We start from the raw sequence: 23858 nt of genomic DNA, 5'->3' as shown, positions 1-23858 counted from the left end.
GCTCTTCTATTTTTCCTGCCTATAGTGTCTCCATACTTTGCAGTCTTGTTCAAGCATCATTGTTTATGAAGGCAAACTGCGGATATGGTGGCTGCAGAGACGAAATTCCCAAGCAGCCACAGGATAGCCAGAGTTACTGGCAATCGGAAGAAGGGTTGCTAAAGCTAACTGGGCTGTTTGGGGTTGACGTAAAGATGACGAGCCATAAGAAGGGAGAGCAGGGGAGGCTTCGAAAAGCTCCCCATAGACAGTCAATACAGCGACAGCAGACAGAATGAGCACTATGATGAGCTGCATTTCTGTTAAAGCAATCATGTGGAAATATCTAACGAAGGGAGCTTTGAGTCTCCAAACCTCATACCGAAAAAATCTTGTTGATCTCTAAGATACTACTGGACCCGAATCTATGCTTAAGTGTTCATCTATGGACATGCAAATTTATGCTTCTTCGCTGGTCATTCGTAAATAGACCCATGCTAGAAAGGCCCCCTCCTCCACCCAGCCCAACGCCACAGAAAAGAGGTGAACACAACAATGGCTCCCCCTTTCTCCCAAGCGCGCGAAGATCCGCCTTATCACCTGCACGAGCCCCGTCTTCCCGGAACCGGCCATGCCCAACACCAGGATGCACACCGGCGAACTAACACCCGCTCCCGCCGCAGCCATTTTGCCACCGTTTATTGACTCGCTTCCTGGAAGGGGGACGCTCCCTCCGTCCCAGGAGCATAGAGAGGAAATGCCTTCATGGTAATTTCCATGAAGCCTCACGGGCACTTCCGGTTTGATGAGAATGGGCTTTTTTTCGCCATAGAGATGCCGAGAGATAGATAGAGCGGCGCCAGAGAGAACGGAGGCCAATAGCCGCTTTCGGTTTCGACCGGAAGGCTAGGTATTGGCTCACTCTAGTGATGATGACATCATCGGAGGACGCTGTCAAGCATGCGTGGCCAGGGGGGCGGCAGTGGCTTGGTGAGAGGGGTAACCGAAATAACGGGGCGGGGTTGTCACCCGGAGAGCAGGAGAGGCTTTCCCTGAATGCCCCGGTGTGGGAACTCCCCGAGCGGACGGGGAACTCCCTCTCCTGGAGCAGGCGAGCGACGCGGCCTCTATGCCAGTAAAGCGAGGGGACGGCAGGAGGCTGGCTGAGCATCTGCCCCCACCCCGCGTATCTCATTCCGCCTTCTGTTTGTCCCCCGGCGCTAGGGTCCCGGACCAGAGTCCCGCTGCAGACCACACAGAGGCAAGCGAGCGCCGGGGACCAGAAGGTACGCTTTATTCGGAGCCTCTTCCCCCTGGTTCTGGTTGCCAGCACTGCTTGGCCGCTGTGGGAAGGGGAGAGGGTGGGCGGACTTTGGGGTGCCTGAGCCCTGCTGAATCAGACCGGTGGTCTACCAAGTCCAGCATCCTGCTTCACACAGAGGTGTACAAGCCCCATGTGGCCTCCTAGCGCTGGTATTCAGAGGTTGCCTTCAGTCACTGTGGCTAGTAGCTACTGATGAATCTCTTTTCCATTAATCTGCCTAATCCCCTTTTCAAGACATCTGTGCTTGTGGCCATCCCTGTTTCCACTGGCAGTGAATTCCATTTTAACTACTTGTTGAGTAAAGAAGGGTTCCATTTGTCCACACTGTATAGATTACCCATTGCTTCATCATGCTATGCTGGGGATTATTAGGAAGGGTATTGAAAACAGATCAGCCAATATCATAATGCCCCTATATAAATCAATGGTGCGACCTCATCTGGAATACTGTGTGCAGTTCTGGTCACCACACCTTAAAAAGGATATTATAGCTTTGGAAAAAGTGCAGAAAAGGGCAACTCAAATGATAAAAGGGTTGGAACACTTTCCCTATGAGGAAAGGTTAAGGCGCTTAGGGCTCTTTAGCTTGGAGAAACGACGACTGAGGGGTGACATGATTGAGGTTTATAAGATTATGCATGGGAAAGAGCAGGTAGAGAAAGAGGTACTTTTCTCCCTTTCTCACAATACAAGAACTCGTGGGCACTCCATGAAATTGCTGAGCGGTCGGGTTAGAATGGATAAAAGGAAGTCCTTCTTCACCCAAAGAGTGATTAACACTTGGAATTCACTGCCACAGGAAGTGGTGGCGGCTACAAGCATGGATGGCTTCAAAAGGGAATTAGATAAGCATATGGAGCAGAGGTCCATCAGTGGCTATTAGCCACAAGGTATAGATAGGGACTCTGGGGCAAGTGATGCTCTGTCATCTTGGTGCTTGGGGGGGTCAACAGTGGGATGGCTTCTAATGTCCTGGCCCCACTGGTGGACCTCCTGATGGCACTGGTATTTCTGGCCACTGTGTGATACAGAGTGTTGGACTGGATGGGCCTTTGGCCTGATCCAACATTGGCATCTCTTATGTTCATGTGCCCTGAGTTCTAATATTGTGGACAGGAAGAAAAAAAGTCTCCCTGTCCACTTGTCAGGAAGTAGGCCTCAAGCCCCAGACTACCATTCTGGCTGTCGGGAGTTCCGGGATGCCCAGAAGCCGTGCTTGGGCAGGGACAATGTTTTGTAAATATCTTCTCTTCTTAGGGCCAAGGAGCCAGAGGAGTTCAGCACGGGTTTGCGGAGTTCTGAAAACAAATATGAGGAGTCTTCAAATGATTCTTCGTCAACCTCCTCCAAAGGGCTGAGCAATGAAAACCCAGAATCTGGAAGCAATGGAGCCATCCGCAGGCCAGCCTACTGGCTGGTGATGAGGGGAATAAAGCCCACCCTCAACAAAGTTACAGAGAAGAAAGGTAGTGGGGGAGTGCTTTTTGTTACCCTGCGCTCTAAGGTTGAAAAAATACTTCTTTTATTTCAACAATGGGGCTTGGCTGCATCCAATTAGAATTAAAGTGTTATGTAATCTCTCTTGTTTAGAATGTCAGACAGTTTTCAGTTCTTTGGGACCTTTAGTAAAGTGTACAAGAGCTTCCAAATGTTCACTGAGATGACGTCCATCAAAATAAGTTCTCTGACTCTCTCTTGACCTGTGATGTTCAGTCACCTGGAAGACTTAATGGGTCCACATATGAAGTAATGTGCTTGGATAATATAATTTTCTTTTGTAAGTTTATGATCAGTTCTTATTCTATCAAGTCAGTCATGGCCATGAAGATCACTTAGATAATTTTGGGCCAGATAATTTACCTCAGTCTAGATTACTTTGTAGTTTTGATGTATAGATAAAATGGAAAAGGGGGAAGCCACACATGCTGCTCTGAGTCACTTTGAGGAAGCATGGGGTTTTTAAAAAATAGCTCTGGCAAAGGAAGCAAATACTGAAAGTTTTTCCATTGGACTGGGTCACATTCTTAAAAAACATGTGCTGCCTAAAGAAATACATTTATCTTGAGGGGTCTTCCATTCTTCAACTGTTGCTACTATTTGGAGGTATGTGTACATTTTTTTGGGGGGAAGCTTGCTGCTTCTATGTGCATGTGTCTGTTTGTACTGGTAGTATGCGGAAGGCCCATTGCCAACTGAGTTGTAGGCTGGCGTTGGGTATTTACCTGCTTCCCATGTACCCCATGAAGAAAAGAGCCCAGCAGCCTTGCCATTGGGCAGAGATGCTGCTGGTCTCAGCACATGTGTTTCCTCCTGCACTCTTGACCACCTTGCCCTCTTTGTGTTCTGTGTTCAGCTGGAAACTCTGTACTCAAGGGAAAGCACAGACTGGAACAAGATGGTGATGAAGAATATGAGGAGCTCTCAAGGAAGAAGCAGAAAGTGTCTGGTGAGTACAGTACTTTTGGATTTTCTTCCTTGATTTGCCATACATTCCTAGCATCTTCTCTGTGGGAAGAGGAACAGGAGAGCCTATGCTAGCGATTTTCTGCCTGCACTTATCTATTCGTATTGTGTCCTCTGAGCTTCCTAGTTGGGGAGGGATCATGGCCCAGTGGTGGAGAATCTGCTTGGCATGCAAAAGGTCCCAGTTTCACTCCCCAGTATCTCCAGTTAAGGATCAGGTGACAGGTGAAATGAAAGCCCCCAGAAAGCTGCTGCAAGTCTAAGTAGACAGTACTGACCTTCATAGATCAGTGGCCTAGTTTTATTGGTTTATTTAATAAAACATATATATAGCCCAACTTTCCTCGTAGTTCGGTATAAGGCAACTTCATGCATGTTCGTGTGTGTGCATGTGTTCACAGTGGGCAAACTGTATTTCTCTGGTGGGGTTAATCCCTCATGGGGTGGATTCTTTTGCATTTCTCTGGGCTTTGGTCTCTTCCTGTGGTTGGTAGCAGAAGGGGGGGGGGCTTCGGCCTCCATACAGACAGGATCCTGGTAGCCATGCCAGGCTCTCACAGCTGCTTCTGTCTGTGCCAGGAAAACAGGAGCAAGCGGAGAGGCGGCCTCATCTCAAGTCCAAAAGCCGATCTGTAAAAAAAGACCCGCCAACATATGCAGCAGGTAAGGCATAGGAGACCGGCTTCTGCACAAGGTCCTTGGTGTGCATGTAAGCTCAAGCTTTGGTCCTTGGTGATGCTCTCCAGGCTTCATTGACACTGAAGAAACTGTCATGCCCTTCTCCAGAGTGTCTACTTCTCGCTGGAGTGTGTAACTAGGGGAGCTAGCATAGCATAGTGGCTACGAGAATGAGTTGTGATCTAGGAGGTTCCTGGTTCAACCTGCACCTCTGCCTTGAACTCTGGAGGTGGCTTTAAGCAAGCTATGTTCTCTTGGCCTCAGCCTTCTTTCTGTAATATTTGGCCTGTTCTAAGTCCAAAAGTAGCATGTGAAGCATTTGGAATACTGAATACACTATAGAAATGGGAATTAGTATTGCTATTATTGGTACATGAAGGAAGCTGGAGACCTGGACTGCATCTCAAGCCAGCCTTCTGTCGTAGTAGCTGACAAAGAGAACCCTGTAGTTAAAGCACGTGTACACAACTAAAGCTTCTTATCAGAACACCCATACCCCACCCCATGACTGTGATGTGAAGAATCCCATGTTCCTCTCTTAAAGAGGAGAGTTTGTATGGATCAACTCCAGGGTACCCTGAAAAACTGGATCCTCCCATTCTCTGGCAGGCAGTCCAGAGGAGAGGTGGTACTTGGAGATTCTGGATAAGGGCCGTGTCACTTGCCCAACCTGCAGAGCTGTAGTGAGGAAAACAGTCGAAGGACTGAAGAAGCACATGACCAACTGTCAGCGGGTGAGTCCATGGGAAGCCAGCTTCCTCCTAACCTGTGGCAGGAGAGCTGAGCTTCTACAGCTGGGGCAGGCTTAGTTTGCAGTTGTACACAGGGGCCGTTTTGTAGAAAAAGAGCTAGGGGAACTCATTAGCATAACTCATTAGCATATGCCACACCCCCTGACATCACCGGACGTGTGTCATAAGGCCACACCCCCTGACATCACCGGAAGTGTGTCATAAGGCTACACACCCCACCCCCAACGGTCCCGGCCGCCGCCGCCAGCCTTGCAGCTCCACTGCCGAGCCCATGAGGGGCCCGGCGGTGGACCTGCAAGGCCGGCGGGAGTGCAAGGAAGCCCCGCGAAGGCCCTCCGTGGCCCCAGGCAGGCAGGGGTGGGGAGAGGCCGGGAGGAAGCAACTTACCCTTTCTCTTCTCCTGCCTCCTCCTGGCTGAATGAGAGCCGGAAACGGGGTGGCCGGAAGCAGGGGGCGGGGCTTCGTCATGTGCCCCGCCCCCCGTACCTCACCCGGGGGAACTGCGATCCCCCGCGATCCCCCCCGAAATGACCTCTGGTTGTACAGCCCCATAGGATTGTTTCCTTATCTCATCCTTTAGGAGAGGGAAATAGTTCATGCCAGGGTGTTTAAACAGCATGTACAGAAAAGCACATGCTTTCTCCTTGGAATTTTGACATAGTTTGGACATAGTGCTTTCTAAACAATTTCTTATCTATTGGACTGAAGAACAAACAAGGCAGTTTCTAAAACGTTTCTTCCATGTGTGTATGTGTGAGACAGACAGACTGGAAAAGTAAAGACCCAGTTTCCTAGGGGTCTACAGGACCTGCAGACAGGGAGAAAAATCCAGTAGTAAGGACTGATTCAAGCACTTCCTGCAGGTTGGGCCACATGCTAATGTGTCCTGTCATTCCCAGGAGGTCTTCACATGTCAGCACTGTGGGAAGCAGCTGCGGTCTCTTGCGGGAATGAAGTACCACGTCATGGCAGACCATAATAGCCTGGTAAGGTAGATGCTATACATAAACAAAAAGCCTTGGTCATCTAGGCTGGAAAAGCCGCTGACCCGTTATCTCTCATAGGCTTGCTTTATTGTCACAGCACAAGATGGGACAGGCCTCCTCCCTCTGCTTAGGGACCTTTGAGTAACCTGTGGTCTGACATCAGCTGCCTTGGCTCCTGATCCCCTGCATTGGAATGCAGAAGGCTGCTGATTACTGCCGTGCCCCCTGGAGGCTTCACTGCAGATTGTTTCAGGGCCTGTCGGTTTTCCAATCAGTGCTGTGAACCAAATAAATTCACTGCCAGCTTTCAGTCCTCCATTGTCATAACAAATGCCCCAAGTTTCTGTTCTCCCCCCCCCCTTTGGCCATCAAGTCAAATCTGACTTATGGTGACCTCTGGTGGCATTTTCGAGGCAGGAGATATTCAGAGGTGATCTGCCGTTGCCTGCCTCCACGTGGTAACCCTGGTATTCTTTGGTGGTCTCCCTTCCAAGTTCTGACCAGGGCTGACCCTGCTTAGCTTTCGCGATCGGATGAGATTGGGCTAGCCTGGGCTATCCAGGTCAGCTCCTGAGTAAGTCCTCCTTCAAGTGTGGTGTGGTAATCTGGAGCAGTTCCCTGGAGCTGATGGCCCGGGGGGGGGGGTCACCCTTTCCCTTCCCTCCTTTGCACGCAGCCCTTGATGAAGGCAGGAGGCCAGCTGGATGAGCAGAGCGAGAGAGACCGCCTGCGGAAGGTGCTGAAACGAATGGGGAAGCTCAAGTGCACGAGAGAGGTGAGCGGCGGGAGCCTCCTGGGCCTGCATTTGCATACCCTTGGTGGCTCAGGGTTATGCGGGTGGAAGTGTGCATCTGTGACAAGGCATGGACTGTCTCTTGGGATCACTCTGGCCAGTGGCAGACTTCTTTTCTCTATTTGATGGAGAGAGGAAGGAGGATCCGGCTCCAACGACTGAGGTTCCTTCCCAGACCTGTGCTCTACGTGCCTCCATAGTGCAGAGTGGCCCCTTGCATTTCCAACTGTTGATAAGTTTCGGACACACAAGAATTGCAAGGACTGTTTTTGTCATCAGAAAACCAAGAGATCTCTTAACGGATGTTCTTTGTGCTTTTTGCCTGCCTGCCTTCCCAGGGCTGCACGGGCAGCTTCACCAGCATCATGGGATACCTCTACCATGCCCAGAAGTGTGGGAAGGCCGCCGCCGAGCTGGAGAAGCTGGCTCTGAAGTGCCACCATTGCAGCAAGGGTTATAAATCAAAGGCTGGCCTTGTTTACCACTTGAAGTCCGAACACGGACCGGTGAGTCGCTGTAGTGACTGAGGGGATTGGCCAGGAAACGTGCATGCATGTGAGTGTCCTTTCCTCTCTGTCCCCTGCTTGCTTGGCGTGGGAGAAGAAAGAGAGGAAAGGACACTCACATGCGTGGGGAGCACACTGTTGCCACTGGCAAATTTCGGAGCATGCAAACATAGGGAAGGGGGGGGAATGGTGCAAAGCCCAGCTGTGCCACCAGAGCAAAGTGCTTCTGTCCCCTGCTTGCTTGGCATGGGAGGCCTGAAAGAGCTGCTGCCAATGACAGGGCTGTCCCGTTTCAGTGTCCGTTCAAGGGCTTGCTCCCTTCCGGATGCCAGTGGCTTCTCGTGCCAGGCTTATGGGGAGGATTAGGATGGCACAGGCGGGCCAGAATGGTGACCATGAGGCCTTCCCTTGGTTCTTCTTGCCAGGTGACTTTTCTCCATGAAGAAGGTAGGCCCACTCACCAGAAGGATGCTGACACCGAACCAAAAAGCAGAGGCAGAGTTCAAAGGAAATCTGCCAAGGTGGCTGCCTACTACTTACATGAGCTGGCCAATGAGGAGCTGGCCAAGGAATGGCCAAAGAGGAAAGTCCTGCAGGATCTTGTTCCTGATGACCGGAAGGTGCGAGAATAGAGTGACTGGCATTTCCTGGCTTTTTGACCTTCACTGTTGTTCTGTAACTGTGTTCTTTTATCTGGAGTATAGGTTTGGTGTTCTGCCTAAGAGTAGAAGACAGTTGGGCTAGTCTTAACAATCTCTTTTTAAAATATTTTTATTGTTTTTTGCCAATATAGAAAGAAACATAGGTATATATAATGACATACATCAAGAACGAATCACTAACCACATGGTACCCTTATAGATTTGTTACAATATATAAGAACAACAAATACCTTTTACCAAACTTTAAACTAGATTCAGCGTGAAAAGTGTACGCTTTTAACTAGTTTGTGTGGTGTCTAAGAGTTGATGCAAGAATTCACAACTAGTCAGTGAGGTGTTTAAACTATAGAGGTATCGCTTTTACATAGTGTGCTTTATGAGTGTAAAAAAGTGAGATAGATTGGATTGTATGGTTGGCATTCTGTTTTTAGGATATATTCCAAGAATGGGAGCCATTTCTCATTAAAACTTGACTGTTTAGGATATATTTCAGATTGTTGCAATCGGTCAGTGATCTTCTCCATAATGTAGTGGTCCCAGATTTTATTAATCCAGTTGTTGCAAGTTGGAGCATTAGGAGATTTCCATTTGGATGCAATTAGGTTTTTTGCAGCAACTAAAAGGCTGCGTATGAGATCTCTTCTGATTTTTGGGATGTTCACATTTTGCCAGTTCTCCAGAAAAACTAATTCCGGTGAGAAAGGGATGTTGTATCCTGTTATTAGATGCATGAACTGTAAAACGTCGCTCCAAAAGTTAGAAATGACTTTACATTGCCACCAGCAATGTGAGAATGATCCTACTTCCCCACATTTTTTCCAGCAGAGGGGAGAGTGATTAGAAGTTCTCTTGGCTATTGTCTCCGGAGTGAGGTTTAACAATCTCCAACAAGCAGTGTGCAAATAACTATGCAGCTTCCATCAGTAAAAACAGCAGGTATTCTTACCTAGCACAAATCCCTGTTTGCCGACAAAGATTTAACTTAACCTCCAGTGTAGTACTGGGTCTCTTAAATAGGACTTACTTCCAGGAGAGAGTTCTAGAAGTGTTCAGGAGTCTGGGATCTCCTAAAAAAAATGGGAAGTTTGCGTGCAAGCTCGTGTTGCTTTTGTTGGAAAGTCATATCCAGTCTCCTAGTTGGCTTTTATGGCCCTTCATAGGCTTGGGTATGTCCATTTTTTGCCTTTGTGAAATCTTAACAGTGAAATCTTAACAGAATGAGTTCCCATTAGAGATCAGGGCCCTGCAGGACCTATTACAGTTCCGCAGGGCCTGTAAGACAGAGCTCTTCCACCAGTCCTTTTAGTTGGGGCAGCAGGCGCCCACATGGTGATTGGCCTCCTCTCCAGTGACCTCAAATCTGAACGGCCAACTGGGAACCAATTGCTTCTTGTTAAGATCAGTTGAGGTATTGGGTTTTTATACTGATGTTGTTTTCAGTTATATTGTTGTGTTGTGAATTCTATGATTGAACCCGCCCTGAGCTCGCTTGTGGGGCGGGTGGGATACAAACGGAACCAAATAAGTAAATAAATACATTCATTATTCACAACTGAGATCCTTGGCATTCTGAGGAGGGTTGTTGGGTTCTGCTGTGTCTCCATGATCATTGTTCCTCCTGACTGGGTTTGGAGCTTCTGTGGCAGCAACAGATCATTGCAACTGTGGAAGGGAGGCTCTTTCTAGAGATAGTGTAACAGTTTTAGATGGGGACTGCCTGTGTCATATGGCATTTACAGGTGTCTCCAGGACTTTCCAGTTGCTGCCATTTGTTCTGCGTTCTGGATTAACTTTCTCCTGTTTCAGCTGAAGTACACCCGGCCAGGGCTGCCTGCTGTTAGCCAGGAGGTTCTCTGCAAGTGGAAATCAGAGATAAAGATGTACCGACGGATTCACTGCCCCAACCAGGTAACCATGGAAGGCCATGTTTGGTTAAGCAGCACACAATGGAGCCATCAGCTTTATGTGGTCAGCTTGCTGGGATGTTTAATCCACGGCCTGGGCCACCTCTTCCCCTTCCAGTGACGCCATAACGGTCAGTTTCCTGCTCCCATATTGTAAGGGGAGGAGGGTGTCAGGACTGAAGTGCCCCAAAAGCGCCAAGCGGAGGCTGCTGACTGATCTTCTCCAGCTTCCATTTCCAGTTTAAATCTTCTGAAAGAATAACTCTGTAGCCTCCAGTTTCAACTATTGCTGCCACTGGACTAAGGTCTTCAGCCTTTCCTACAGCTTCTGGCAACATGGCAACCTCCTTCACTTGCAGCCACTGGCCCAGGGATCCGTTGGCCTCAGACCTCAAAACTGATTTCTCTTATGCCTTCTTCTTGTTCTGCTGCAGGGTTGTGAATGTGTCTACAGCAGCATCTCAGGACTCAAGTCCCACCTGGGGAGTTGCACCCTGGTATGTGTACCAGTTCTTCCTTTTTAAGTTTGGGTACAGTTCTGCCATGCTGTGTGTTGGGCCAAGGCAGGGCCTTCTGCCTTGGCATCCAGCTGTATCCAACCAGCTCCAAAGAGACACGACCTCACCTCCCACCATAGGCAGAGCTACTGGCCTAACTGGAGGGGCAATCCAGAGTGACCCAAAGCTGGCTCTTGCCTCCTTTAGTTTAGGGTCACTGCTGTTACGAAAATTATTTTTCTCCCCTCCCACTGTAGGGGGAGTTTGTGGCTGGAAAGTACAAGTGTCTGCTGTGTGAGAAGGAGTTTGTGTCTGAGAGCGGAGTCAAATACCACATTAACACGGTGCATGCTGAGGTGAGAGATGTGCGGCACTGCCGGTGGAGGGGTGGTGGTGGACCTCCCTCCCCTTCCCTTGTTCACATATCCCTCCAGCTTTGGGATGAGCATGCGAGTACGAAGTCTGGCCATCAGTCAGTTACGTTCTCAGTTATGACTGTCGGGGCTCTCCAGGGGCTCAGCAGACAGAAGTTTTCCCCCATCCTTCATGGCATGAGGTTCTTTAATTGAGCTGCCAGGAATGGAACATAGGCATTTCTGTTTGCAAAGAACGTGCTCTCTTCCACAAGGGAAGGGCTTCACTCAAGTTGTGTAGATAATGGCAGCTGATTAAGCATGGCAGCAAATCAAATGCGCCTGCTCGACAGTGCCCCCTTGCATACAAAACACTGTCTTGTGCGTCTTCCTCTCAGGACTGGTTTGACGTTAACAGCAACACCACCAAGAGCTTCGAGAAGCGGATGAAGCTGCGGCAGAAAGAAACGGAGCAGAAGCGACAGCGCAAGAAGCACCTCTCCAGCCGTGGCCGCAAGAAGCGGCTCAGGACCGCGTCTCCTAAGAAGTCCCCCAGGCCGGGTGCGGAGCAGAGAGGGAAGGTGGGCCGCTCTCACCCCGCAGACAGTGAGAGCAGGACCAGCGAAGAAGAGGACGCTCACCCTCTGAAGCTTGGTCACAAAAGGGGGAGGAAATAAAGCTCCAGGTGCAGCCCTCGAGGGGAAGTGGCAGAGGAGGCCGCACCCTGGGAGCCTAGCCTGCAGGCTGAGTGGGGAAGGGCCAGGGCATCGGAGAGGGAAGCCAGCGAGTGATTGTGAGTTGTCTGCTCTCTGGACCACGTTTGGCTTCATTAGTTCTGTAAGAGACTCACACAGTGGACTTCGGGACACTTGGAAGGGTATTATAAGCCCCCTTGCGCTTTGTGGGATTTACTTATACATGCACAGCATTGATCTTTTTCTTCCCCCAAAGTAGTCTGGCTGCTGGTTTGCTTGCTGGCAACCTGGAACAAATGAGCCCAGTCCTAAGGGGGTGGGGATTTCTTTCTGCAGCTTCTCTGCAACTGCAAAGCTCTGCAGCGGTTGGCTTGTTAATTGTATAAAATGCCTCTTTTTCTGGTACTGGATCACAGGGATGGGGGTTGGGAGGGGGAAGATGAGGATTATTGCCTGGGCTTCAATTTGGATTTTGGTGCTCATGAAATAGGGAAAAGGGGGGGGATGAGAGGGCGTAAAGAGATACAGGATCAGGGGAGCTGTGTTCCTTAACACAGATGCAAGGTCTGTCAGCAGCTACTAGCCAGGGTTAATAAAGGGAACCTCCATATTCAGAGGCAGTAAACCTCTGAAGTGTGGTGCTAAGAGGCAATATCAGAGAAGGCCTTGTCCTCTGTGCACTGTTGGTTGGCCTTCCAGGGCAACTGGTTGGCTGCTGTGTGAAGGACCACTTTTCTTAATCTTCTTGTGTTCTTATGCCAGCAGTTCCTCAAACCCAAGCTGTACGGGCATTAGAGGGGGTGGGGCAGCTGCCTTGCACGCTGGGTTATGTTGCAGAGGTCTGACTCCACAAAGAGACAGAAGCAGCTCCACCTTCATAGGCAACAAATGGCTGCCCATCTATGTTGTTTCTTATTGGTCTTGAGGGTAAAGTTCCCATTTCATTTTTGCCATCATATAAATCAAGTAACCAGTAAGGCTTTTATACTGAAGCCGTGATGTAAGACATATCAGGAGCAGAGTTCCCCCTAAGCTGTGCTATGGTGTGCTAGTGATCAGATTTCCCACCCTCAGTGCAGAGATGTTTACCTCAGCGCAGGGGGATGGGTCCGAGGAGTATGGCTGGACCACTGGAGGGCGGTGCTTCTTATCCTGGGGCAGCCCCTCCCTCCTGCTCACGCAGCGCCTGTAGGTCCTATAAGGGCGCCTGCACATGGCAGCCTCTCCTGCTGTAAAGCCCACTGGCTGCCTCCCTACGCACCAGAGCAGCAGGTGAGTTGCCCTCTCACCTCAATGGCCTTGGGCCGGCAACACAGCCCAGTGCTCCTCTGTGGCCTCCCGTCAGCTAGGGGCAAGGATGGAGGCCAGGTGGAGGGGAGCCTTGGGCCAGTAATGTGGCCTGGCGCTCCTCCATGGACTCTCATGGGCTAGTGGCAAGTGAGGAGGGGAGCCGGGCTGAAGGATGGGGAGGGAGGTCAGGAGCCTTGGGTTAGCAACGTGGCCTGGCGCTCCTCTTGTAGTCTCCCAACGCCATTGGTTAGAGGCAAGGTTGGGGGGAGGCAAGCGGAGGTGCATGGATTGGAAAAGGTAGGCACTTAAAGGAACTGCCCCTTAAATGCCTGCATACTCCAAGTCGCGTGACTCCACAGTAAGTAAATTCTGAAGGCATGGTTCACTCACCATGGAGCAGTGCAGCTTGGAGAAGGCAGGCATTTAAAGGGACAGTTCCTTTAAGTGCCTTTACCCCCATCCATTGGAACAATGAAGGATGGGGACACATTCTTCTGGGGACCATAGAATTGGACCCCCTGGTCCAATCTTTTGGAAACTTGGGGGGGGGGGGGGTTGGGGGAGGCACCAGCCGCTATGCTGAAAGGAGTCTACCTCAAAATCCCCCCCCCCCCCCGCAAGCCCCAGATGCCCCAGGATTGATTCTCCTTTATAGCCTCACTCACAACTTTTATGCTAGCAGATTTTTTGGCTCACAAAGTAGAATTTTTGCTCACAACAGTCGACAGCTTAGAAGGAACACTGAGGGACATTTCAGCTTGTCTTTGTTCACCCAGTAGAGAATTTATGATATTTATTACAACAAACTTAGTTCAAAAGCAGGAGAAAAACGGCAATGACATTTGTGAAAACTAGTCTTAGCTCAGTATAACTGCCTTGTGCATAGGCAGGAGGAAAACTCTCCGGTGATAATGCCTTTATGAACTTTCCAAGTGGCATCTGGATGTCTTCTTGCCCAGGAATACCTTTTTATTCGTTAAAGGCATAGCACTCACATTTGTAAATATATCGATACAGAAAACATTCTTGACAGATCAATAAAAGATTTTCAAAACAGTAAAAAAGTCTCTGATTCCTCCTCTTCCTACCTGCTGCCATTTCTTAGCTGAATATTCTGTCAACTTTGCCATTTCTGCACACCCCAGATCTTAATAGGCTATCCTTTAAGTGATGGTATCTTTGATAAGTGCCATTTAGTTGCTGTAATAATTTTGACTGCTATAAGCGTTTTCTCTGTAATTGTGTGATGGTTATTAACATGTCCTTTAAGAAATCAAAGCATCCCTTCTAGTGGGCCAAAAGGTACTGAACAACTAATCAAAGTGTATATAATAACCATTTCCTCACAGAATTTGCATTTGGCAGATAATACTGACATATGGGTATAAAATTTGCATTTCCTTGGTGATGTTGTGTAATGTTTGTACAAGGAGGTAAAGCAGTACAATAAATTACCAAGCCAAGTCAGAGAGTACAACGTTTCACTGACTCATTTGTCCCTGAAATTAATTCTGGAAGATCTTTATTTAGACCACCTGATAAATTCTAGACAGAATACCTTTCCAATTTTAGCATTATGAAAATTAAAGCTGCTGATTGCCCTGTTGCAAAAATGTCCATGTAATTTATGGGCTATACAGACGTTTCCCTTACAGGCAAGTAACAGATTCCTGTGGCTGTTTCAGATTGGGAAAATACAGATTGGTTGGGTGGGGAAGGCTTAAGTCCCCTCCCCACATATGTTGTGGTTCCAGTTTGAACAGGCCCCTCTGAATGCCTGGAAATTTAGTTTCAACAAAAACTCCCAGCACACACTGGACAGGACGTGGGACTGGAGAAACACAATAGTTAGGTGTATTTAAACCCAATGTTGTCTCTCTTTTGTGCCTTTTCCTGCAATGTGCTTTTATTTTTGAGAATCGGTGACCACAATGTTCCACAGCACTTAAAAGGTGCCTCCCTCATCAATTAATATTGCAGATGTAACAACAACTTCATTCTCTTTTCAGTTCATTTATCACTGCCTGTATTTCTGCGCAGCAGGTCTCCACCCTGACCTGAATGGCCCAGGCTAGCCTGATCTCATAAAATCTCCAAAGTCAAGCAGGATCAGCCCTGGTCAGTATTTGGAAGGGAGGCCACCAAGGAATACCAGGATCATGATGCCGAGGCAGGCAATAGCAAACCACCTCTGAATGTTTCTTGCTTTGAAGACCCCACACGGTCACCATAAGTCAGCTGTGACTTGACGGCAAAAAAAAAAGGCGGGCCTCCAAAATGCCTAAACGAGCAAAGGGCAGGATAGGCAGTAAGACCCTTACCTTTGCAGGAAAGGAGGGTTGGATTAATAACTCCCTTCCTACCCCTCAAAGTGTCAGAGGATGAGGGCTGTGCCTATTTCATACACTTACCCCCTCCTGAGGATTTCTCCCAATAGCAAAGGGTTACCATGACTCCTGGGGTGGTGGGGTGGGCCTTTAAGAATGCAGGTCTCCAACCGGTTTGCAGGTCCACCCTCTCTATTTGTCTGCTACTTGACTAGTAAAGGTTTCCCTTGCTCAAAAACCAGTCGAATCCAACTCTAGTGGGCGGTGCTCATCTCCATTTCCAAGCCAAAGAGCCAGCGCTGTCAGAAGACTTCTCCATCGTCATGTGGCCATCATGACTAAACGCCAAGGCACGCAGAATGCTGTTACCTTCCCACTGAAGCCGTACCTATTTATCTACTTGCAGTTTCTTGCTTTCAAACTGCTAGGTTGGCAGGAGCTGGGGCCAGAGACAGGAGCTCACTTCGTCACACGGCACTAGGGTCTCGAACTGCCAAACTACAGACCTTCCGGTCTGCAGCTCAGCGTCTTAACCTCTGAGCCACTGTGGCCCCTTGCTACTTGACTGCCCCTTTGCAATTTAAAGCAGGGTTAGCAGATGAATCCCAGGCAATATGTGCCTTGTGTCCTCTGAACCCAACAGTGAGGCTGGGATGGGAAAACTACCAAAAAAGCTGCAGCCAAAAGGCTCTGAAATGAGAAATCTCTGTACAAAGCTGTACAAAGCTCCAATGCAAGATAAGTACAGTGAGCATACATAACCATAACAGCTGGTGAGAACGCTTTGCTATGCTAATTTAGCATCTTTGTAGAGGGAGAGAAAATCCTGGTCTTGATTAAGCCCTAAACAAATGGAAACTACCGGTTATCTACATTTCTACTCCAGCAATTCCATTAGATGTCTCCCTGTAAGTGGTTTTTGTTAAACTATGGGGATTGTCAGGATAGCAACAAGAGGGTTCTGGGAGACAAAACATTTCACCACTGGGTTTTGAATGTTGCCAGTTTTTGATGTCAGATTTGCTTTTGCATAGAGACTGATTTCTTTGGCCTACATAGGAAGACACTGTTTGGAGGTGATGGTATAATTTTATATTGGAGGAAGACCAGGGTGGGGTGGGGGGTGCTGCCCAGTGGCAGAGCATCTGCTTTGCATGCAGGTTCAATCCCTGTAGCCTCCGGATGAAAAGCATCAGGTATTCAGAGCAGACCAAGCTGACCTTGACAGACCAAAAGCTCTAATGCATTATAAAACAGAACAAGCCCTGTTTGTTATTAATAGTGTCACTAAAGTGGATATGGAGACAAAATTCACATCTTGGTTTATTTTAGGACTCAGGTGAAAGTCTTTCGCACTCCAAGTGTTAAAATCAGAATAGCAACGTGTGAACAAATTGGTAACATCACCATTTACTGTTCTGAACTGTTGCTGTCCTTATTTTCTATATGGTCAATCTTTGCACTGAACTGCCATAGACCTGCTGCGCTGCTTGGATTTTGTATCCTTTTTGACCCCACATGGTGACGATTCCCTTTCCTTTGCATCCCTCACACGTCAGTGTTCTATTGGTCATTACTGGTTTTAGTAATGTCGTCCATTCTAATTCACGTCTTTTAGCTTGAAGTTGGGTTCAGAGGACAGCCATGTTGGTCTGCAGTATAACTATTAGATTCGAGTCCAGTTGGATCTTGGGAGGCCAACCAGAGTTTCAGGGTATGAGTTTTCGAGCTTTGACTCTCAAAAGCTTCTACCCTGGAACTCTTGTTGGTCTCTAAGATGCTATTGGACTCAAATCTGATCTGATGTTCTTTGTTTTAAATTATGTTTTAATTATGATTGGCAACTGCCTCATTTGCAGGTGGCAAAGAGGTGGAGAATGAACATATGAAATAAATCTGCCGAGAGTCCCCCTTCCTGCTCTAGCCTATGGAACCTGCCAAAATGATTGTATATTTACTTTATTTATAGCCTGCCTTTTCCCCCAGTGGGGACCCAAAGTGGCTTACCGTTTTTTTTCCTGTCCTCCATTTTATCTTTACAAGAAGAAGAAGAAGAAGAAGAGATTGGATTTATACCCCGCCCTTCACTACCCAAAGGTGTCTCAGAGCGGCTGACAAACTCCTATAAATCCAATCTCTTCTCCTTCTTTATATCCCACCTCCCCCCCCATGGGTACCCAAAGAGGCTTCCATCATTCTCCTTTTAACCACTATACCAAACTGTAAAAAGAGAAGGGGGAGGTAGGTTAGGGCAGCTGAGAATGTGTGACTGGCCCAAGGTTGCTCAGCAAGCTTCCATGGCAAAGAAGGGATTCAGACCTGGGTCTCATAGTTCCTAGTCCAACACTCTACCATTTCCCCCATGCTGGTTCATAGATGTGTGGTTCATCTTACAGGCTATAAAGCTACTCCTCTGGAGTTTTCCGGCATGCCCCACCTTAGCTACGGACCCGACCAGTGTTCCCTCTAAGCTGAGTTAGTGTGAGTTAGCTCACAGTATTGTAGCCTCTAGCTCACACATTTTTTGCTACAGCTCAGGAAGGATGGCTCCAGAGCAAACTAATTCATGCAGTAGGCAAATCACCTGCTCACAACTTCAATGTCAGTAGCTCACAAAGTAGAATTTTTGCTCAGAGGGCTCCACAGCTTAGCGGGAACATTGGACCCAGCCACTGCCCCGTGTCAAGTTACCCCATGGGGCTGTAAAAGCCCTAGCTGAGGTGAGGGATGTTGGCAGCTGGCTGCAAAAAGCCTCTCCCCGGGCCAAGCTCTCTGCTTGCAGTAGGGTTGCCAGCCTCCGAGTGGGGCCTGGAGATCTCCCGGAATTACAACTGACCTCCAGATGAGAGATCAGTTCCCCGGGAGAAAATGGCAACTTTGGAGGGTGGACGCTATGGCATGATAACTCAATGAGGTCCCTCCCTCCCCAGGCCCACCCCCCAATCTTCAGGAATTTCTCAACAGAGTTGGCATCCCTAGCTTGCAGACACCCCTGCCTTGAAGCCTGGCTACTTTGTAAGGTGGGGGTGGGAAGATAATGCACGGTTGCATACCCACTTGTGTCTCCTCCTGCAAGGAGACTCCTGGTCTAAATTGCTGAAGCTCTTGCTGCCAAAAAGCAAAGCTCCCCCCCCCCCCCGGCTCCCTAGTTGCGGCCAGTGTGAGTTCCCTTTTGTGGCTGGGTCAGAGCCAATGGCTTGAATCGTATACCTTTGCTCCGTGTGTGATTCTCTCCAGGCCCAGTGCAGGCTGTACTCCACCATGGAGCCCGCTTTCTTTGGCACGCTAGGCACTTCCACTCGCGCCAGAACAATGTTTTTCAAGGAGATGCAAAAAGCACAAGAAGGGCACACTCCACAGTGCTCAGAGGAAAGCGGTAGGATCCAAGACCAGGCTTCCTGGCTTATTTTGGGCTCTAAACGATCCTAGTTGACATGCGGCAGAAAGGATCTCTGTTCTTTCCCCCCCCCTTTTTGTTGGTTTGTTTTTGTTACTGAGCACATTGTACTCAAATGGCCGTTTCCATGCTGGTTATTTGTCCTAGGCTTGATGCTTTGGGGAACATTTCCCCCCTGCTTCCCCATAGCATCATGGTGTGTTTCTGTACTTTCCAGGGTTTCCCTGACTTTCTCCTGATCTTCCCTAAAGCTGCTCTATGTTAAAGTTCTTGTGAAGATCTCGGCAAAACTGGGATGGCTCCTAGGTAAGAGGGAATGTTTGGGTTATTCCAGTCCTGCCCATACAACAGCCATTTTCCCAATAGAGGCCATTTCCTCCCCTGCTAATGGGGGGGGGGGACTTTTTTCAATTGCCCAATTTAATATCATTACACTGATATAGTATTATAGCAACATATGTAACAGGTTCCCAGCTATAATTTTTTTAAAAAATCTGTAGCCCTTTTCATTGCAGAGATATAAGAAGAAGAGAAGAGATTGGATTTATACTCCGCCTTTCACTACCCAAAGGAGTCTGAGCGGTTTACAAACTTCTTTCCCTTCCCCTCCTCACAACAGACACCCTGTGAGGTAGGTGGGGCTGAGAGAGCTCTTTCAGGAACTGCTCTTTTTCAAGAACAGCTCTGACAGGACTATGGCTTGCCCAAGGTCATCCAGCAGCTGCAAGCGGAAGAGTGGGGAATCAAACCCGATTCTCCCAGATTAGAGTCCACACACTTAACCACTACACCAAACTGGCTCTTATTTGTGGCATATGAATGATGAACAATGAAAATGGCTAGAAACTTCTTTTTCAACATGGGAATTCAGAGAACCTGAATCACGGATTGTTATAGCAAATATAATGATATTAAATTGCCAATTAAAAAGCAGAGAAAGTGCTGGTGGGGTGGCGTGAGGAGGGGGGGTCATGGCTGCTGCTGCTGCTTAATTGGGGTAGGGAACCTTATGGGCAACCTTCCATGTGGAGGCCTGTTGCCACTGATGCTTTGTTAGCCACAGAAGCCATGAGGAAAACCAGACATGCCTGTCCCCATGTGGAAAACGCCAATCAGTCGGATTCATGTGGTAGTCCTGTATTATTTCCTGATCTGCCACTGTTTGTGTATATGTTAAAAGACAACCTTATCAAGCTATTCTTCTGAGCGCAGTACTCAAACTGCTATGGCTGTATTTTTCAGGCTTGAAGATTTCCACATCTGGAGTGGACTATCAAATGGATTTTTAGTTTATTAATAATAGGGACGTGGAGGCCGGAGGCAGGAAAATGCCCTCCGGGGCTCTACTGCTGTAGTGATAGCCCTGAAAGTGGGTCACAGGCAGCAGTGCATTAAATGTCGATAAGCTTGCACTGAGGCTGGCACAGAGTTCGGTGCTGGAATCAGTGGGTCACACTGTGCTAGATTGTCACTAGGATGCAGGGAGAGGGATGGAGACAGAAGAGGATCTGAAACGGCTCAGTAGCAGAGCATCTGATTTGCATGCAGAAGGTCCCCAGTTCCATGCCCGGCATCTCCAGTTAAAAAGGCTCATGTAGTAGGCGACGTGAAAAGACCTCAGTGTGAGATCCTGAGCAGCTGTAGCCATCAGAACAGACAATACTGACACTGATAGATGGAAGGGTCTGTCTGACTCAGGATAGGTTGCTTCATGTGTTTGTTTGCAATGGGGCAAGGCCATGCAAGGCCATTTGGGGGGTTGTTGTGGATGGGGAGTCCCTTCCAGGGAATCTCCATCCCTACAAACCCCCTTCTGCCTCCTTCAGCCCTGGAACAGTCAAAAGCTTTCAGTGGCTGCCAACACTCTGGTTCAAGGGCTTGACTGCAGAGGGCCCAGAGGCAGCACCTTCCCTGCCCCCCCCCATGCAGCTCCTTCAGTTAGGGTATGTGGCAAAACGGGGACCCGCCCTCAGCCCTGGGAGACTGAGCAGCTGTTCTGTGGCTCGCAAGCCCCTGTTTTTGCCTTCCCACCCTTTCCTGGTGGGGCTATTTCCCTTTGTTACACGCTGCCACCACTCACTGGATTTACACCGCCTTCCTAGAGGGACAGTGAGACCCCTCTGGCTGATTCCCCAACCATGGGAAGTTGGTACCACTATCTTTGGGCGCCCCCTGGAGAGTTGGCAAACCCTCCGATATGGGTTTCCTGGCCTTCCTTTGGCCCTGGTAACATGCTGAGCAGGGAGGACTAAGTGGTCAAGGCACACCAGGTCTTCTTTAGCTCAAAAAAAGGTTTATTTTAACTATGTACAAGTTAAGCACAGAAAATAAACAAGAGCAGCAGGCTACAGGAAAAAGGCTTGAAATTCAATTACCACAATCCAGACAAGTTAGAAAACTAGAATAAGTTTATTCAGCACAGAATCTAGCACAGACTAGGAGGATTTCAAAATAACAGCCTAGGCAAGTTTTGCCTTAACTAAACAGTAAGAAGCATAGTTACCAACATCAGGGTAGCATCCAAGATTTCAATATTGTCCATTGGAATAGTCCATTAGGTCCCATCTTTGTGTAAGCATACAGCCATGTGCTCAGCTCCAAAGCAATCCTTTGTCTCTGCTAGAGGCCACATGGCAGCACAGCATCTCAGGTGAACAGACACAGAGCAACAGAGAGCATAGCAGGAGGGAGAGAGAGAGAGTTCTTTCCATAGGGTTTAACCAGATATAGTGCAATCCCATTACCCAACCCAGCCCTGGCCAGGGGCCAATTGGAGTAGACATGGGAGTGCCCAATTGTAGGGTTGCCATGGGGACAACATCTGAATGGTCAGAGCTCTGAAGGGCACACCCGCAGTCATGTGCCCCCCAAATTCCAACCCACCCATGGCCTACGTGACTGTTTGCTTGTTTGCTAGGCCATCTGGTCTTCTGCCAGCATGGAAGTGTGAAGGCATGTTTTTATGGCACGGCAATAGAGGCCATCTGGACCTCTCTATTTGGCTTCAATAGGAAATCAACACAACAGGGGTTCAGCAAGAAACATTCCAGGGGGAGGCAGGGGTTTATAGGAATCAATATTTCTATACACAACTGATGTTTGTATTCCAGAAATCGGTTGTAATTCAGGGAGAACTCCAAGCCACACTTGGAGGTTGGCAACCAAGTGGAGGCTATTGGAGAGACAGGAGAAGAGAAGATTGGATTTATACCCCACCCTTCACTACCCAAAGGAGTCTCAAAATGGCTTACAAATGTTCTTTCCCTTCACCTCCCCACAACAGACACCCGATGAGGCAGGTGGGCCTGAGAGAGGTCTTTCAAGAATTGTTCCTGAGAGAACAGCTCTGAATGAACTTGTAATTGACCCACGGTCACATCAGCAGCTGCATGTGGAGGAGTGGGGAAATCAAACCTGGTTCTCCCAGATTAGAGTCTGTGCTCCTAGCCACTACACCAAAGTGACTCTCAGTGGGACAGAAGGATGGTGTTGGCAAAGCCATTCCAAACAAGGGAATGGGGACTGCAAGGCAATAAGGAATTTGTGTGAATGAAAAAAGAATAATTCTCTTGCTAACACTATCTAGTATCTTTTTATCCCACCTTCCTCCAAAGAGCTCAAGGCAGTGTTTATGCCTCTTCCTTTCCCATTTTATCCTCACCACAACCCCATGAGATAGATCAGACAGAAAGAGCAGCTGGCCCATGTTCACCAAGGGCGCTTCATACCAGAGATCTGAACCCAGCTCCCCCAGATCCTAGTTTGATATGCTAACCACTAGAGCATACTGGCTAAGGAAGTGTGTGTGGGAAGGAGTACAGCCTGAAGTTACATGACTCTGGGCGATTTCTCATTAGAGCTGCCTAGCAGCGCAGCCGCTGTTTGCTTCGACACAAACATGTAAATTTCACACCCGAGGCTGCGGGGCTGCATTTGACCCACGGCTTCACCCGATTTCCTCCACAGTTTCGTGATCCTCAAAAACCAGGATCACGAAACTGCAGAGGAAATCAGGGGCGATTTCTCACTCGAGCTGCCTCGCAGCACAGCGCCGTTTGCCCCAACACAAACATGTCAATTTCACACCTCAAAAACCAGGATCACGAAACTGCGGAGGAAATGGCGAAGCCCCGAGTCAAAATGCAGCCCCAGAGCTCCGGGTGTGAAATTTACATGTTTGTGTTGGGGCAAACGGCGCTGCGAGGCAGCTCTACTGAGAAATCGCCCCGGTGAAGCTGCGAGTCAAAATGCAGCCCCGCAGCTTCAGGTGTGAAATTGACATGTTTGTGTCGAGGCAAACGCAGCTGCGCTGCGAGGCAGCTCTAATGAGAAATCGCCCTTGGACACTAGGAATGAAGCAGATGTATGTGTGTGTGTGGAGGAAATAAAACTTCTCTGCCTGAGACATTGGAGATCTGCTGCCAGTCAAAGAAGACAACACTGAGCTGGATGGACCAATGGTCTGATTCCATAGGAGGCCACTTCCTGCATGTCTCAAGGGACCACGGCTCAGCAGTAAAGCAAATTCTTGGCCAGCAGAAGGCCTCAGGCTCAAGCCAGGGCATCTCCAGGCAAGGGATCTCAGAGATCAGGTGCAGAGGGAATTCTTTTTCTCTGCTTGAGACCTGGGAGAGCTGCTGCCAGTCAGAACAAGCAAAAAGGGAACAACTGCAACAGAAATCAAACCAAGAAGGGGGGGGGGGAATAACTGCAGAAAAACAATACTGAGGAAGACTATTGTCAAAACACATTTGACTTTTTATTCATGCTTTGTAAAAAAAAATGGGGGCATTTTGTAAATTAAGGGGTAACGTGGTATTTTGTATTTATTTACAATGTACAGTGCTATTATTCCTGTTTTCGAAATGTACACGTGGTTTTTTGGGGGTGGGGTGATGAATCCATAAGGTCAGGAATAAGTTTTTTGTTTGATATTTTTTTCTGCAGTCCTTCATTTCTTAGTCAGAATAGACGATACCAAGTTGGAAGTGCCAAATGGGTCTGATTCAGCAGAAGGCAATTCATGTGTTCACTAGAGGAGGAGGAGAGAATACCCGCAATAACAAGGGGACCATTCTATCCTGCTCTTTCATGTACTTTAAAGTACTCATGAGCAGGGGTCATTTCGTAGAAAAAGAGCTAGGGGAACTCATTAGCATAACTCATTAGCATATGCCACACCCCCTGACATCAGGGGCCCGGCGGTGGACCTGCAAGGCCAGCGGGAGTGCGAGGAAGCCCCGCCAAGGCCC

At 48.6% G+C, this 23858-nt stretch overlaps 2 protein-coding genes across 2 annotated transcripts in view; one reads left to right on the top strand and one right to left on the bottom strand.

Moving 5' to 3' along the window:
* Window positions 1-677, bottom strand: part of GPN1 (GPN-loop GTPase 1) — a 16010-nt gene extending 15333 nt beyond the window's left edge. The window contains exon 1 of the mRNA XM_015416867.1: window positions 580-677. Coding sequence (XP_015272353.1) covers window positions 580-666 — 87 coding nt within the window. The 5' untranslated portion in view covers window positions 667-677. The remainder of the gene's footprint in view (window positions 1-579) is intronic.
* A 239-nt stretch (window positions 678-916) lies between these two features.
* ZNF512 (zinc finger protein 512) lies at window positions 917-13400 on the top strand. Its single transcript, XM_015416864.1, has 14 exons — window positions 917-969; window positions 1204-1265; window positions 2561-2769; window positions 3657-3749; window positions 4346-4429; window positions 5054-5178; window positions 6096-6182; window positions 6859-6957; window positions 7314-7481; window positions 7907-8101; window positions 9950-10051; window positions 10482-10544; window positions 10802-10900; window positions 11296-13400. Exons 1-14 carry the CDS (start codon window positions 940-942, stop codon window positions 11572-11574), a joined length of 1695 nt encoding a protein of 564 aa, XP_015272350.1. The 5' UTR covers window positions 917-939; the 3' UTR covers window positions 11575-13400.
* Window positions 13401-23858: the final 10458 nt, after the last annotated feature.

This window comes from Gekko japonicus, unplaced genomic scaffold (assembly GCF_001447785.1).
Source record: "Gekko japonicus isolate JY-2015 unplaced genomic scaffold, Gekko_japonicus_V1.1 scaffold278, whole genome shotgun sequence".
In the NCBI taxonomy this organism is placed as follows: domain Eukaryota; kingdom Metazoa; phylum Chordata; class Lepidosauria; order Squamata; family Gekkonidae; genus Gekko; species Gekko japonicus.
The sequence above is the reverse complement of the archived record's forward strand: the minus strand, read 5'-3'. Positions and strand labels throughout refer to the sequence as shown.